The sequence below is a fragment of the Natrix helvetica genome (genome assembly GCF_964273705.1).
Source record: "Natrix helvetica genome assembly, chromosome: 8".
Taxonomy (NCBI): Eukaryota; Metazoa; Chordata; class Lepidosauria; order Squamata; family Natricidae; genus Natrix; species Natrix helvetica.
In genome coordinates, this window is record NC_138559.1 from 6225438 (window position 1) to 6243496 (window position 18059).

The 18059-nt window shown below is 46.7% G+C and overlaps 1 protein-coding gene across 2 annotated transcripts in view; it reads left to right on the forward strand.

The window, feature by feature from the left end:
• The window catches only part of SEMA4C (semaphorin 4C), a 97757-nt gene that overhangs the window by 54437 nt on the left and 25261 nt on the right, over positions 1-18059 (forward strand). For both annotated transcript variants that reach the window (XM_081960742.1, XM_081960743.1), the window contains exons 3-7: positions 5983-6131; positions 7224-7286; positions 13031-13129; positions 13245-13341; positions 14609-14725. In XM_081960742.1, coding sequence (XP_081816868.1) covers positions 5983-6131; positions 7224-7286; positions 13031-13129; positions 13245-13341; positions 14609-14725 — 525 coding nt within the window. The remainder of the gene's footprint in view (positions 1-5982; positions 6132-7223; positions 7287-13030; positions 13130-13244; positions 13342-14608; positions 14726-18059) is intronic.

The following is an 18059-nucleotide window of genomic DNA, read 5'->3' on the forward strand; positions in this document are numbered from 1 at the left end:
ACCGCCACTTGGCAAAAATGGTGCTTGCAGACAGTTGTGGTTAAGAACTAGAAAGGGGGCAAGGAAAAGAGCAATCTTAGGAGATTTTCTTTTCCTCCTAAGATTGGTTTCCCTTCCCCGGAGCTGGTTTGGCAGCCCCGGAGTCTTTGCCCTGGGCCTCTGTTGCATAAGCAGACTTTGTTATCCTTTTCTTTTGATTCAAAAAGGGGAACGTTGCGAATCCTTATCTGAAGAGGTCAGGAGGACCTGCGCGAATGCAAAGCAAAATTCCCCTTGGAACTGAAATGAACTCCAGGAGAAATTTGGACATCTCTGTGCACAATATTTAGACAGTTTCTGATAAAGAAGAGCCCCAGAGAGGCACATGGCACAGGGAATGTCCATTATAGGGTGGTGGATATATTTGGATTTGGGTGAGAGTTCGCTGGGCACCCTCACAAAAGGAAGATGTGCGCGTAGAGACTAATATTTCTAACACCATTTGCTTGAGCACAAGCTTCTCCTCAGGGCTGCGTCCTAAGTCCACTGTGGTTCACCCTGTTGAACCCAGGACTGTTGTGCAAGGTTTGTCGCCAACATTATTGTGAAGTATGAGGACGATACAACAGTGTAAAGGTAAAGGTTCCCCTCGCAAATATGTGTTCGCCGTTCCCGACTCTAGGGGGCTGTGCTCATCTCCATTATAAAGCTGAAGACGTCTCCTTGGTCATGTGGCTGGCATGACTAAACACTGAAGGTGCACGGAAAGCTGTTACCTTCCCACCAAAGGTGGTTCCTATTTTTCTACTTTGCATTTTTAACGTGCTTTCAAACTGCTAGGTTGGCAGAAGCTGGGACAAGTAACGGGAGCTCACCCCATTAGGCGGCGCTAGGGATTTGAACCGCCAAACTGCCGACCTTTCTGATCGACAAGCTAAGTTTCGCTTCTCATCCAAGAAGCTTCTTTAGCTCCGATTGGATGGTGGGGAATGGAAGGATTTATCTTCCTTGCAGAAAGCTGGTCATTTGCAACCTTTTAGAGGTAGGTAGGTAGGTAGGTAGGTAGGTAGGTAGGTAGGTTGGTTGGTTGGTTGGTTGGTTGGTTGGTTGGTTGGATGGATGGATGGATGGATGGATGGATGGATGGATGGATGATAGGTAGGTAGGTAGATAGATATAGATGATTGATAGATGAATGAGAGCGAGAGAGAAAGAGAGAGGGGGTAGGTAGGTAGATAGGTAGATGATAAATAGATGATGGATGGATGGATGGATGGATGGATATAGCATGCATATATGTGTGTTATGTACACGTATGGGTAGATATATACTTTCTCTTGAGAGCAGGCAACAATTTCATTTTTAATGTGTGCCAGTGTGCTCACAGTAAAAAAATTACCATAAACATTATCTTGTGTCCATCACCAGAGGTTTGCCAATTCATAGGCTGAATATCACGATGGGCCCAGCTAAACATTCCCTACTCGCTTACCCTAAGGAAAACTAGAATGGCTGTCCTTGCCACGTTTCCTTTGTTCCATGCAGGAAGAGCCTAATTTCACATGTAAGTGAGGTAAAAGTAAAGGAGTCCTTGCGGATTTTACTCCACTAGTCGTTGCAGACAATAGGGGGCAGCACTGTCCGAAGACATTTCCGTGGTCATGTGGCCAGCATGACATCAGGGAGCGCTATTACCTTCTCGCTGAAGTGGTACCTATTTATCTACTTGCATTTTGCATTCTTTCAAATGGCTAAGTTGGCAAGACCTGGAGCAGGCTTGTCAAATTCAAGGCCCAGGGGCCGGATCTGGCCCGCAGGGTGCTTAGATCTGGCCTGCGGGGCCGCCCTGGACATAGCGAAGGACTGGCCTGGGGTCCCTCTGCCAGTCCTCCCAGGCTCCATTTTCACAGGCAGAGGGCTGCAGGACATTGAGCTCCCAATGCCTACCCTGCCCACACCCACCTCGGGCCCCCGAGGGCAAGCCCCCCACCCTACCCACTGAGCCACCGCACCGCCTAACTTCACAGGTGGGAATCATGAAAACCAATCGGTCGCCCCAGCTGCTGCCTCTCAGGCTCCACGCCAGCCCCAGCGGTAAATCTTAACTCTCCAGACAGTAATAAGCCCATATCCATTCCAGGATCTTCCTTTCCATCAGGAAACAGCACGGTTAGATGAATCTCTCCTTCCTGGCAAGCTAGAACAAAGCCAGATCACCAGAGAGCCACCTGCCTGCTGCATTGCAGAGGGATCAGACAGGGAGATCCCAACTCCTGGTGTTGGTGACCCCCCTCAATCTGACTTAAGGATGGAACTGTTGAAAAAAGGCGGCATGATTTGACATACAGGCGATCCACCACTTACAAAAGTTCATTGAGCAATCGTTTTTAGAATAACTTTATTGTCACTTTGAAGGTACATGACCCAGCATAGATTAAAATTGGTGGTGGGATTCAAATCAATTAACAACTGGTTCTCTGCCCTAATAACCGGCTGGGTAGGCATAGGCATGGCCAGGGGTGTGACAGGCATCACCTGGCCTCCTACACCCCTCTGGGAGCAAAAATGGGCTACGGGGGACACACACACAGACACCCACACCCCATTTTTGGCCTAGTAGGCCTCCCGGTCAGCCGATTGTCACTGAACCGGATGCAAACTTAACATGCGATTCACCCAAACCGGCTGAATCCCACCCCTGATTAAAATGAAATATATACATTGCATATAGCTCCCCCTCTAATATAAACACAAACATAAACAGGGCAAGATAAATAAATAAATACAAAATTATGAATTGGACCCACATGTATTATATGACACGGAGAACTAAAACACAGCTCTAGTTTGACACTGGTGCGGCAAAAGGGGACTTATCACCGTTTTTCACACTTACGCCGGTGGTGGCAATGCCTTGGTCACGTGATCAAAATTCAAAAAACCTGGAAACTGACTCCTATTTATGACGGCGGAAGTGTCCTGAGGGGGGGGGGTGTCCTATGATCCCCTTTTGCGACCTTCTAGCAAGCAAAGTTAATGGGGAAGCCCGATTCACTTAACAACCGCCAGAGGTGGGTTGCTGCCGGTTCGACCCGGATCAGGCGAACTGGTAGTAGCGGCGGTGGGAGGCTCCGCCCAGATGCTTCTGTGCATGCACAGAATTGTTGCGCGGTAGTAAAAAAATTAGCAACCCCCCTCTGACAAGCACGTTATTCCCTTAACCACTGCAGTAGTTCACTTAACAACCGTGGCAAGGAAGGTCGTAAGATAGGAGAAAATGCACTTCACCAATGTCTCGCATAGCAACATAAATTCTGTGGTCATAAATTGAGGTCTAACTGTATTTAAAATGACTTATTCAAGGGTTACCTGGGCAATTCAGCAAGGGCTGTCTTGAAATCACATTATTTTCTCCCAATTTTCAATTCAATGGATGCTTAGCTCCCTTTTTGTTGGCCTTGGCCAGAGCACTGTTGTCATCTGTGTCGACAACAAGATGAGAGTTCCCGGTTCCTCCTCCATGGCACTGCAAGTAGTCCTCGACGTATGACCATAGTGGAGCCCAAACATTCTGTTGCTAAGCGAGACAGCCGTTAAGCGAGCTTGGCCCCATTTTGCAATCTTTCCTGTCAACAGTTATTAGGTGACTCGCTGCAGTTAAGTCAGCAGCGGTTGCTACGTGAGTTTTGCCCCATTTTTACTAGCTTTCTTGCCACCGTTGTTAAGTGAATCACTGCCGTTGATAATTTAACAACCTGGTTGTTAAGCGAATCCGGTTTTCCCTTCAACTTTGGTCGCAAAAGGGGGTCATGTGACCATGGGACATCGTCATAAATATGAGCTACTTGCCAACTGTCTGAATTATGCCCATGGGTTGCTGCAACGGTCGTAAGTGGGGAAAACAGTCGTAAGTCCCTTTTGTTTAGTGCCATCATAACTTTGAATGGTCACTAAACAAATTATTGCAAGTCAAGCATCACCCATATTATCTCATCTCACCCTTTCTTCCTCCTGCTGCTTTCTTCTTCTTAGCGATTTTATTTTATTTCCATTGTTCCGTTTTTTAAGCTGCATTTCCTTTAAAAAGAACTAAATTCGCAGTCGTGTGTCCCAACATTGGTTGATCTCTGCCCAATTTTAAGTGCCTGGCGACATTTAAAATAATGGAGAAGAGATTGTTCCTACAGCATTGTCTTCTTCTGCCCCCATTTTATATTCCTCGACACAAATGCTATTCGCCAAAGCTTGCAAAGTTACCGTTTTATAGTTTCCGATTTCAAGCATGTCATTGCATGAAAGGTTGCCATCCCTTGAGCTGAAAGCTCTAGACTGCTGGAATAAAAAAGCAATTCCCTCCCACTGAAATCGGAGACACTTAAGGAGATTTTTGTAAGCCAGGGTTATTTTTCTTTAAAGTTTTGTATTCTTTTTAAAGACGCAAATGGGAGAGCCCTCTTGAGAAAGGGAATAAAATGCTTTGTCTGGACATCCCCTTCAGATGAAAATAAATAAAATAAATTCACAGCACCCTAGCTGCAGAAATTACTTTGCTGTTTTCTGCAGGAACATCTACCGTGTGTCCCCGAAAATAAGACATTTCTTTTGAAATGAGCACTTGGCCTTATTTTCGGGGAGGTCTTATTATTTTTGAGGTGCAGGAGGCAGCAAGCATGGTCACCTCATGGCTGCTGCTGTGTTGCAATATTTTGGGGGAGGGCCTATTTTCAGGGAAGGGCTTATTTTAGCATATGCACTCAAAAGCCCGATTGGGCTTTTTATCTGGGGAGGTCTTATTTTGGGGGAAGCAGGGTGGTTTTCTAGAGGGGCATTCTCTTTGCTGCTGCAAAATAAGACTCTTTGGAGGCAGCCTTGTCTATTCCATTAATTTGGTTTCTCCTGCTGGAGGACTGGAACACAGAGCCAAGAATCTTTGGCGGGGCGAATTAAAAACAACAAAAACAAGATTCATGTAGAAGCCTGTCTTGTTTAGAAAGGCCACAAGACACGGGTGTGGAGAGGCTTGTCCTGGAAAACGTGTCCTTCATCTCCACCCTCCATGTCATCCAGAAAAGGCACAGGAAAACTAAGAAGGAATAGTTGCATGTGCTAGTTTCAACATCAAAACCAGAATTGCTATTTAAAATGCAAATCTCCACTGCTAAACTCATAAATTCATCTTAAATGTTAAGGTAAAGGTCCTCTTGCACATACAGTATGTGCTAGTTGTTCCTGACTCTAGGGGGCGGTGCTCATCTCTAATACCACTCTGTAAAGCCTTAGTAAGACCACACCTAGAATACTGCATCCAGTTTTGGTCAGAGGTTGCAGGAACTGGGCATGGCTAGTCTAGTGAAGAGAAGTACCAGGGCAGACATGATATTTGAGGAGCTGCACCAGAGAGGAGGAAGGGGGTCAAGCTATTTTCCAAAGTCTTAAAGCCTTAGTAAGACCACACCTAGAATACTACATCCAGTTTTGGTCACCACACTGTAAAAAAGATGTTGAGACTCTAGAAAAGGTGCAGAGAAGAGCAACCAAGATGATTTGGGGATTGGAAGCTAAAACATGCAATGAACGGTTGCAGGAACTGGGCATGGCTAGTCTAATGAAGAGAAGGACCAGGGTGTTTGTGAAAGCAGTCTTCCAATATTTGAGGGGCTGCCCCAGAGAGGAGGGCGTCAAGCTATTTTTCATAGCACCTGAAGACCAGACAGGGAATAATGGATGGAAACTGATCAAGGAGAGATTCAACCTAGAAATAAGGAGGAATTTTCTGACAGTGAGAACAATCAACCCATGGAATAGAGGTTGCTTTTGGAAGTTGTGGGAGCTTCATCCCTGGAGGCTTTCAAGAGATTGGACTGCCATCTGTCAGAAATGGTGTAGGGTCTCCTGCTCAGGTGGAGGGGGAGTTGGACTAGATGACCTCCAAGGTCCCTTCCAACAATGTTAATCTGTTTACAGAAGACCATTTTCTAAAGGTTGTCCACCTTTCCTTTGCAGAACTGAAAGAAGGGACCAAATCTTTCTCCATGGCAGGCGTGTCCAACTATACAACACTGACCTTGGCTGACCGCAAAGGGCTGCTCTATGTTGGAGCCCGTGAAGCCATCTTTGCCTTAAGCATCAGCTCCATGGAGATGGAGGAAGCGGTAAGTAGAAGAATGAATGGGTTTGGACTCTGGACCTCCTGCTTTCCAGGCTGGGGCTTCTGTTTCCAGCAGTGGATCGTCTAAGGCAGCGATCACCAACTGGTGGTCTGCAAGAAAATTTTAGTGGTCCGCAGAATAATTATTTCTTTTTTTTAGATTGTACTAAATCAGGGGTCCTCAAACTGCGGCCCCTGGGACAGATACATGCAATGAACGGTTGTGATGCTGCAGAGAGTCTCCCCCTTTGGGGTCTTTTTATGTGGGTCAGAGGGGGGCAGAAATTCCAACTCGGGGTCTGCTTTGGCCTCCTGGTGGGGGGCTTTGGGCAAAAGCTGGAGGGAAGTGCAGCTGGTGGCTGAGGGCCTCATTCCAGTGGGACTGCATCATGGCCTGGAACTGGCTGACCATCTCAGCCTGCTGAGTCTCCAATATGATATATCCAATAAAATTGTTCCTTGAGGAATCTACCAGAAAAGTGCCAACTTTTCTGATCGACAAGCACAGCGTCTGAGCCACTGAGCCACCGTGTCCCATTTTTCTATTAGAATGCCCAATAAAAATATCTCTAGTTTCAAGTTTATGTGCGGCTTTGAAATTCCGTTTTGTTCTGACTATTGTAGCATTTCAAACATTGGAACCAGGTCCCTTAAAGACTAAGCATCCGTATTTAATCCCATGTGCTGGTTTTTGCCTCTTTTAATCTTGGGTTGGTTTTTTTGGGGGGGGGGATGGCCTGATGTGTTTCAAACCTACCAATTTCCTTGGTTTATGGGCTCGGTGCCATTGCGCGCCGCCTACCAAACGCTTTCCCCTATGAGCCCAGGTAAAGATATACGAGAGACAGGTGGATTTAAGCTCGTGAGGGACGATCCTGCTCGCTGTTTTTAATTCCTGGTTAAATAAATAGGATCTGCCTGTTGCTGTGGTCCTTAATGGAAGGGCAGTTCCCCTTTGGGGTTTATGGGCACTAAATCAGCCTTCCTTCCCATCAACGCTGGCAGCACAGCCCAAGGTTGGTGAGACAGGTTGGGGTGTAGCCTTCAAATGCTGTTGCTCAGAGGGTAATTAAAGAGGAATAATTGTTCTTTGCAGATACTTTGGGAGGCTCCGGCAGAGAGGAAGGCAGAATGCATCCAAAAAGGCAGAAGTAATCAGGTAAGCACTTTCTGAAAATTCCACATTCTGTCTTTTCCTTCTGTAGAATTCCCTTAACAATAGACGATTAAAAAACGGAATTGGAAGGGACCTTGGGGGTCTTCTAGTCCAGCGGTCACCAACGGGTGGTCCGCAGAAAAATTATTTGCATTTTTTATATTGCACTAACTCAGGGGTCCTAAAACTACGGCCCCTAGGACAGATACGTACAATGAAGGCTTGTGTTGCTGCAGAGTCTCCCCTTTGGGGGTCTTTTTGTAAGGGTTGGAGGGGGCGAGTAGAAATCTACTTCAGCTTCCTGGTGGGGGGCTTTGGGCGAAGGCTGGAGGGAAGAGCCGCTGGTGGCAAAGAGCCAGAGGGCCTCGTTCCAGTGGGGCTACATCATGGCCTGGAACTGGCTGACTATCTCAGCCCACTGAGCCTCTAGGCGCCGGTACCTGGCCTTGCACTCCCGCAAATCTTCCCTCTGCTTGGAAAACCTATGCTCCTAGTCCTCAGGGAGGTGCTTCTGCTGAGCCTCCTTCTCGGTCAGATCCAATTTGAGCTGAGCTGTTTTGCCAACTCTTTCTCCTGGTGGCTGCTTAGCTCCAACAACTGCTTCCTGTTGGGGCCCTAAGGAGCCCGGATGGGCAGGCGAGGAGTGGTGAGTAGAGGCTGGCAAGGCACCCCCTCAATGTGAGTGACATTAAGTTGGCCGTGCCCACCCAGTCACATGACTACCTAGCCACACCCACTCAGCCAGTCATTAGGCAGATCATCTCCTCCTCCTCTCCTTTTCCTGCACTCTGCAAACCCAACGCTGATGATGTTACCCAGTTGGGTAATGAAACATCTGCAAGCAAACAATCAAACCCAGAGAACACCAAACACCATTCATGTTAGATACTTGCTTTAACTACAGTGGTTTCCACCAAGGTCCTCTGTTCCGGCGGGAACAGAGGTTTAATCCTATTGGTCGAAGGGTCTGACAGCTCCCTATAAAAGGGCTGCTGTCAGACTCAACCTTCGCTGGATTGTTCTCACTTGTTGTACTTAATAAAGAGCTGTTGTTACCGTTAAGCCTGTGTGTGCCTATCCATTACCCAATCTAACAATTCAACTCTCAGCTACAAATATTCTCTTCTATTAGGGTCTGTTCAAAGTCATGCATGCTGCGTATTTAAAAGACTACAAAGCAAGTCCTCTCTAAGCGGTTTATAGAGTCAGCATAATTGCCCCCAACAATCTGGGTCCTCCTTTGACCCACCTCGGAAGGATGGAAGGCTGAGTCAACTTTGAGCTTGGCGAGATTCGAACTGCCAAATTGCAGGTAGCAGAAGAAGCCCGCAGTACTGCACTCTCACCACTGCGCCACCGCCGCTCGTACTATGAGGCTGGTTCTCCGCTCTCCAAGTTGATAGGAGCTTCATCAATGCCAGCATTGCACATTTGATAGCTCCCTTTCCGCCCAAGGGTGCAGTTTGCAGCAGTTAAAAAGGACCTTATTAGGTTGTTCAGTACTACACATAGCGGCTGGGTAACCTGGTCTGTGGCAGCGTAGCTTCCCTGTAGTTGGCCAACAAGGCTCTGAGATGGCCTAGATGATTAAAGACTTTGAATATTTGGATGAGGAGCTTTCTAGTCAATTCAGCTACATCCATGGTCTCACAGGGGAAATCATGTTCCAGATCTGTTTATAATTATATCTGTTAACCCCTTTCGGTGATGTATTCGTTCTGTGGATAATTCTTTTCACCCTGAGAGTACCTTTTGAGAAGCAGAACGATGCTGGCTGCTGCTAAAGGACAGGAAAAATACAGGTAGTCCTTAACTTACAGCAGTTCGTTTAGTGACCGACGTTACGACGACACTGAAAATAGTGACTTTTGACCATTTTTCACACTTGGGACCGTTGCAACTTCCCCACGGTCATCATCTCCTTTTAATGACCCCATAATGCCTTGTGGGTTGGAGTCTGGGCAACTGAATGGAGCTGAGTGTTTTACTGGCTGGATGCCCTTCCCTGTTGCCAATGTGGAGTTTTATTCAGCAGATATAATCTCATTGTTCCCAGAGAGAGAAATATCTTCCTCTACCTAGGATCGAACTCCTGATTGTGAGATGAGAGCTCCACCGTTAAGCCACCAGACCACTCATGCAACATCCCCATGGTCACGTGATCAAAATTGGGATGCTTGGCAGCTGGTTCATATTTACGACGGTTGCAGTGTCCCGGAGAGTTGTGTGATCCCCTTTTGCAACTCCCTGGCTGACAAAGTCAGTGGGGAAGCCGGATTCGCTTAGCAATCGTGTTACTTATCTAACCACTGCAGTGATTCACTTAACGACTAGTGGCAAGAAAGGTTGTAACATGGGACAAAATTAGGGACGCTTGTCTTGCTTAGCAACAAAAAATTTGGAACCCGTCATGGTCGTAAGTAGCTACCCCTGACCTAAGGGCAACAAAGACACCCCTCAAATTACACCTCTGGACACAGTCAGTGTCGCATTCTTTCGTTTTTCATCTTTTCCGCTTCTCATTTAATATTATTCTGGAAAGTCCTGGCGTTGGGAGCACTTACTTTCATCAAATCATGTATATTTAATATCAATTTAAATAGCCCAGAGTAATTCCTTCATTAATCAGAAGTAACTTTCATTAAAAATAGATGGGAAGATCCCAAGTGGATTCATCCTTCCCCATTAGACACAGTGAATTATGCTAGGTAGGCTGTAGGGTGCCAGATGGAGAAAGCTTGTTCCAGGCGGTCCTTGACTTACGACAGGGATGGGATTGAAAAAAATTAGCAATCGGGTCTCTTCCTGGTTCCTGGGTGGGCATGGCCTTGTCAATTTCCTGTACCACTGTGGTGCAGGAAGCGCAGAGGCTCTAAGAGGGCGAAAACGGCCTCCCCCGAGCTCCGGAGGCTGGAAACAGATCCACTTCCAGACTTCCGGTAGGCCTATTTTTCGCCCTCCCAGTGCCTCCATACCGGCTCTGCACTTACGGCAGGGGTGTCCAAACTTGGGAACTTTAAGACTTGTGGACTTCAACTCCCAGAATTCTGGGAGTTGAAGTCCACAAGTCTTAAAGTTCCCAAGTTTGGACATCCCTGACTTACAGTGAATGATGGATGGGCTGCGTGGAGACTCCTGGGAGGAGAAGAGCAGGGTGGGCAAGGCCAGCCGTTCCTTGTAACTACCGATCCGGCAAACCAGATTAAAATTAACATCCAATTCTCCCGAGCCGGTCCGAAACGGCTGAATCCCACCGCTGCTTACGACCACAATTGGAACCTGAACTTCTGTAAATAACCAAGGCGGTTGTTAAGTGAGTTGTGCCCCATTTTGTGATTTTCTCTCTCTTCTTTTTTTGCCCCAGCTGTTAAGTAAATCCCCGCAATTGTTAAGTGAATCATGCGGTCGTTAAGCAAACCCGATTTCCCCCGTTGGCTTTGTTTCTCAGAAGCCGGCATTCACAGGACTCTGGTAAATGCCAAGCTCCAAATTTTGATCACATGACCAAGGGGTGCCCTGTTGGTTATAAGGGCAAGGATGAGGTGCAAGTTGTAACTTCAAACGGTCAATAAAACGAATTGGTGTTAAGTCAAGGCTAGCTGTATATGCCATTTGAATGGGAGTTCAGAATCTGATTTAGATTTGTTCGTCCAAAACAAGGTAGGGTTTTGAGCCAAGGAATCCCAGAATTTGAGGGGGCTCCTACAAAGACGAGGGGGGTCAAACCGTTTTCCAAAGCACCAAAAGGCAAGACCAGAAACAATGGATGGAAACTGACCAAGGAGAAAGAAGCAACCTAAAGCTTAAAGTATAGGTTAGAATAGAATAGCAGAATTGGAAGGGACCTTGGAGGTCTTCTAGTCCAACCCCCTGCTTAGGCAGGAAATCCTACGCCATTTCAGACAAATGGCTATCTAATTTCTTTAAAACTTCCAGTGTTGGGGCATTCACAACTTCTGGAGGCAAGCTGTTCCACTGATTAATTGTTCTCACTGTCAGGAAATTTCTCCTTAGTTCTAAGTTGCTTCTCTCCTTGATTAGTTTTCAACCATTGCTTCTTGTTCTGCCCTCAGGTGCCTTGGAGAATAGCTTGACTCCCTCTTCTTTGGGGCAGCCCCTGAGATATTGGAAGACTGCTATCATGTCACTCCTAGTCCTTCTTTTCATTAAGCTAGATATACCCAGTTCCTGCAACCGTTCTTTATATGTTTTAGCCTCCAGTCCCCTAATCCTCTTTGTTGCTCTTCTCTGCACTCTTTCTAGAGTCTCAGCATCTTTTTTAGGTGTTGGTTCTCCTGCTTGAGGAGGGGCTGGACTAGAAAACCTCCAAGGTCCCTTCCGGCTCATTCATTTTATTCTAAGGATAAGTTTCTTAACCATGAGAGCAATCAAGCAATGGAACATCTTGCCTTCGGAGGTTGTGGGGGCTTCATCACTGGAGGCTTTTAAGAAGAGACTGGACACTCACTTATGTGGAATGGTATAGGGTCCCCTGCTCAAGCAGTGGGGTTGGACTAGAAGACCTCCAAGGTCCCTTCCAGCTCTTATTATTCTATGTTCTGCGTTGAAAAGAGCCACAAGCTAAAATCCTTAGTTTGGGTGGCATTCCTGCTTTGCTTAATGATTGCCCTGGAGACTGGAAGGAAACTGGGAGGAGAAATCTGTCTTGTGATACCCCGCCGTTCAGATACAATAAGTCAACTGTATCTTCGTAATATGGGATTTGTTTTATTAATGGTTAGAAAATAGAAGTGGAAAATAGAAATTGGGGAAATACTACTATGTATGCTGTCACATAACACAAAAGCTTCTTTTTACTATGCATACGTAAATATCAGAAGTCGAAAGATTATCACTATGCATGCGAATTACTATGCGTAAGGGATGCGGTAGCTCAGTGGCTAAGACGCTGAGCTTCTTGATCTGAAAGATTGGCGGTTCAAATCCCTAGCGCCACGTAACAGAGTGAGCTCCTGTGACTTGTCCCAGCTTCTGCCAACCTAGCAGTTCGAAAGCATGTAAAAATGCAAGTAGAAAAATAGGAACCACCTTTGGTGGGAAGGTAACAGTGTTCAGTGCGCCTTTGGCATTGAGTCATGCCAGCCACATGGCCATGGAGACGTCTTCTGACAGCGCTGGCATTTTGGCTTTGATACGGAGATGAGGACTGCTGCCCCTTAGAGTCGGGAACGACTAGCACATATGTGCGAGGGGAATCTTTGCCTTTACCTTATGTGTAAATAGTATTATTAGTATTATCCTTATGCATAAAGTAAATTGATCCGGACAAGGCATTGTTCACCAAGCACCTATGGATACAAAATAAATAAGAATACTTTTTAAAAAGGTGCAATCAGCCACATTTGACTTAAATGCCGGCTTCTTTTTCTCTGCTAACGCAGCCGTTGTGGTTGCACATTTTGCCCTGGAAAAGGTGCGCTCTGCAGTTTTCCATTAAAGATGCTCTTTAAAATTAAGGATCGGGGGGGGGGGGCGTGCTGCAGGCTGCCGGAGATTTCCCTCTGATGTCTAAATTCCTTTCCCCGCTCAGCTTTCTCAGATCTTTTTTTTTTTTACTTCAAGCCAATCTCGGCCGCCTGGAGAATCAGCTACCCGCTGCTAAAGACGGCTGCAATTTTAGGATGTTGAGTCTCCTGCAAAGGCAATGCTCAGCGCAGGCCCTCTTGGGTGCATAAGTGGGTTGTGGGGAAGTTTGTTAACTAACCTCTCCTTTCCCTTCCTCCCAGACTGAATGTTTCAACTACATCCGCTTCCTCCAGACCTACAACAGCTCTCACATGTACACCTGTGGCACGTATGCCTTCCAGCCCAAATGCGGCTACATTGTGAGTAGAGCAGAACACATCCCCCCCCCCCGTACGTGATACGGTTTTTGAGCACTCCCGGCTTGTCATGGGGGTTTATAAACATGGTTTCCCCCCCCCCCCATGCCTTTTTCAGGACCTGGCCACCTTCTCCTTGGATAAGTTCTCCTTCGAGGAAGGCAAGGGCAAATGTCCGTACGATCCCGCCAAGGGATACACGAGCCTCATTGTGGGTAAGTGTGTGTGTGTGTTTGTGTGTGCTTGCTTTGTTGCTGCAGGAGAGGAGATGATGATGATGGGACTAAACTACCGAGGAGAATTTCTCCAAAGGGCAAAAGGGGAGAGCCAACTTCTGCAGACCTTCTCCTGCCCAGTTGGTGTACTCATGCTAAACCAGCGTTTCTCAACTTCGGCAATTTTAAATGGTGTGGACTTCTAGAATTTCCCAGCCAAGTTTCCAGAACTTGGATAAGATAAAAAGTGGGATGGGATGGAGAGAATGGAATAGCAATGGCACTTAGACTTATATACCGCTTCACAGTGCTTTTACAACCTTCTCTAAGCGGTTTACACAGTCAGCCTTTTACCCCCCACAATCTGGATCCTCATTTTACCCGCCTCGGAAGGGTGGAAGGCTGAGTCGACCTTGAGCCTGGGGAGATTCAAACTGCCAAACTGCAGTCAGCCGGCAGTCAGCAGAAGTAGCCTGCAGTACTGCATTTCAACTGCTGCGCCACCACAGCTCATGGGATGGAATGGGATGGGATGGGATAGGATAGGATAGGATAGAATGGAATATTGGAATGAATGGAATGGAATAGAATAGAATAAATATGGAATGGAATAGAATAAATATGGAATGGAATGAATAGAATAGAATAGAATGGAATATTGGAATGGATGGAATAAAATAAAATAGAATAGAATACTATAGAATAGAATAGAATAAATATGGAATGAATAGAATAGAATAGAATGGAATATTGGAATGAATGGAATAGAATAGAATACTGTAGAATAGAATAGAATAAATATGAAATAGAATAGAATAAATATGGAATGGAAGAATGGAATGAATAGAATAGGATAAGGGGATGGGATGGGAGAGGAGAGGAGAAGAGATAACCTCTTTTGTCACTTTTATTCTGTGAACACAATAGCACGTATCAAAAACTCTTGATAGTTAGCAAGGTAGACACTCTGTGCTACAAAGCTATTACAGAACCTAGCTGTTCTGCTTGGGATACCCCAAAGCCCCCTCCCAGAAGGTAACAAAGAAAACCGGTCCTGGAGAGGACCCGTAGCATCCTTGACAAAACAGCGGACCTTGGCCGAGTATCGCACATGCTGTGTCCTGAATGTGGGTGTCGAAGTCCATACTTCTTAAAAGCTGCCAAGATTGCGCACCACAACCCTTGACAGTCAAGCATCTCTACTATTCAGAATCCAATAGGGAACTCCAGGTTTGCTGGGCTCACGCCTTTTCCTTGTCTCTTTCAGAGGAAGAGTTATACTCCGCAACACACAACAACTTCCTGGGTACCGATCCTGTGATTCTGCGCAATCTGGGGCCCCAGTATCCCGTCAAGACTGAGCACCTGCCTACATGGCTGAATGGTGAGATGCTACGAGGGGATGTTTCTTATGTGGATCTTCTCAGCATAGTTACACAAGGGATTTTCCTTGGTGAACCTACGTCTTCTGTGCTGGGCAGTGGGAGGACTCATATGCATGCACTGCATATTGGATGTACATGCTGCTTATCATTGGTGGGATTAAAATTATTTTACTACCAGTTCTGTGGGCGTGGCTTGGTGGACATGGCAGGGAGAAGGATACTGCAAAATCTCCATTCCCTCCTTACTCCAGGGGAAGGATACTGCAAAATCCGCATTCCCTCCCAACTCCAGGGGAAGGATACTGTAAAATCCCCATTCCCTCCCAACTCCAGGAGAAGGATACTGCAAAATCTCCATTCCCTCCCAACTCCAGGGGAAGGATACTGCAAAATCCCCATTCCCTCCCAACTCCAGGGGAAGGATACTGCAAAATCCCCATTCCCTCCCAACTCCAGGGGAAGGATACTGCAAAATCCCCATTCCCTCCCAACTCCAGGGGAAGGATACTGCAAAATCCCCATTCCCTCCCAACTCCAGGGGAAGGATACTGCAAAATCTCCATTCCCTCCCAACTCCAGGGGAAGGATACTGCAAAATCCCCATTCCCTCCCAACTCCAGGGGAAGGATACTGCAAAATCCCCATTCCCTCCCAACTCCAGGGGAAGGATACTGCAAAATCCCCATTCCCTCCCAACTCCAGGGGAAGGATACTGCAAAATCCCCATTCCCTCCCAACTCCAGGGGAAGGATACTGCAAAATCTCCATTCCCTCCCAACTCCAGGGGAAGGATACTGCAAAATCCCCATTCCCTCCCAACTCCAGGGGAAGGATACTGCAAAATCCCTATTCCCTCCTCACTCCAGGGGAAGGATACTGCAAAATCTCCATTCCCTCCCAACTCCAGGGGAAGGATACTGCAAAGTCCCCATTCCCTCCTCACTCCGGGGGAAGGATATTGCAAAATCCCCATTCCCTCCCCACTCCAGGGGAAGGACACTGCAAAATCTCCATTGCCTCCTCAGTCCAGGGGAAGGATATCACAAAATCTCCATTGCCTCCTCAGTCCAGGGGAAGGATATTGCAAAATACCCATTTCTGCCCCACTCCTGGGGAAGATACTGTAAAATCGCCATTCTTTCCTGACTCCCGGGATCATCGGATCCCACTCGGGGAGATGTAGCCCTCCAAGCTGTTGGGCAGAGGCCTTGCAGCAAATCTACCTCTTTAATCCAGACAGGGACGTAGCTCGTCTTTTGCGATAAATTACTTTAATTTTGTTTTAATTAACAGAAAATAAATCGGCGGGAAGCTGACATTTTTATTATACGTTCAATTTTTTGATGCCGCCCAAGTCTGACATTTTGTAAAGCGACACGCCAGTCCCTGGCACCATCTAATTCCTGCCTTTTGTTCCGTGCTGGCATTTTTTAGAAAATAAAAATATTGGGAGGAGTGTGTATGCGTGTGTGCGTGTGTGTGTGTGTTTTTGTGTGTGTGGCTTCAATCCAGGATTTGCTTTGGAAGTGTGCCCACCGCAGGGAAAGTGGGCTGGTAGAGAACATTCTGGGGCAGTGAGGGTTAACCTTTTTGTCGTCAGGCGCCGAAAGCACCCACACCCATAATGCAATGTGCGTGCAACACACACTCCCGTGCCCCACCCCCCTGTGCATGCACGTGTGACCCCTCCTTGCCCCATTTTGGGCCTAGTAGGCTTCCCTGCATCCTCCTGAGACCAAAAATGGGCTGTGTGGGTGTGTGCCACATCACCCGTGCTCCCCTGTGCATGTGACACCACCCCCATGTGTGCAGGCGCGTCTCTCACATGCACCCTGTGCATGCGCAGCAGAGACCCAAAACTCAGCCAGCTGGCAGAAAGTGTGTGCACGTGCGTGGCGAAGCTGAGCTGGGACCATGGCTCTAGGTGCCACCTATGGCACGCATACCTCAGGTTAACCATCACAGTTCTGGCGTGTGTGTGAACGCCTTTGGATGAGGGAATAAATGGGGAACTCATCAAATTTGCAGATGACACCAAGCTGGCAGGAATAGCCAACACTCCAGAAGATAAGCTTAAGATACAGAAGGATCTTGACAAACTTGAACATTGGGCACTATCTAATGAAATGAAATTCAATGGTGAAAAGAGTAAAGTTATACATTTAGGCAACAAAAACGGAATGCACAGGTACAGTATAGGTGGTACCTTGCTCAACAGTAGTAACTGTGAAAGGGATCTTGGAGTCCTAGTGAACAACCATTTAAATATGAGCCAGCTGTGTGCAGCAGCTGCCAAAAAAGCCAACACAGTTCTAGGCTGCATCAACAGAGGGAGAGAATCAAGATCACGTGAAGTGTTAATACCACTTTATAATGCCTTGGTAAGGCCACACTTGGAATACTGCATTCAGTTTTGGTCGCCACGATGTAGAAAAGATGTGGAGACTCTAGAAAGCATGTAGAGAGGAGCACCAAGGATGATGAGGGGACTGGAGGCTAAAACATACGAAGAACGGTTGCAGGAACTGGGTATGTCTAGTTTAATGAAAAGAAGGACTAGGGGAGACATGATAGCAGTGTTCCAATATCTCAGGGGTTGGCACAGAGAAGATGGAGTCAAGCTATTCTCCAAAGCACCTGAGGGTAGAACAAGAAGCAATGGGTGGAAACTGATCAAGGAGAGAAGCAACTTAGAACTGAGGAGAAACTTCCTGACAGAACAATTAATCAGTGGAACAGAAGTTGCCTCCAGAAGTTGTGAATGCCCCAACACTGGAAGTCTTTAAGAAGATGTTGGATAGCCATTTGTCTGGAACGGTATAGGGTTTCCTGCCTAGGCAGGGGGTTGGACTAGAAGACTTCCAAGGTCCCTTCCAACTCTACTATTGTATTGTATTAACACGGTATCTTTGCGTAGGCGGGAGCTTTGTAACTGATTGGGTTTACTGAAACAAAATGAGCATTAAACAGCCCCTCCCAGGAGTGTCATGTACAAGTGAGCCTCCCGACATGATGTGTTAAGATGATTTAGGTGCCCCATCTGACAAAGGAGATTTCATACTCCTTTAACTCAAGAAGGCAGAGATCTTACACAGCCGGGAAGATTTTTACACTGGATTATACTGTAGACACGGATCAGAGGATATTTGCGTCTTCTTATGGCCAGGAGATTAATCCTTCGACATTTGGAAGATGAATTTATAGTCCCCAAATACTCAAGGGATGGAAGACCTGCTGTTACTCACAGCTCATGAGTGGCTTCTACATGCTGAATTATCTGTGGATGTTTACAATGAAATACAGTTGTATTTCTGCAAATATGGTTCTGTAAAA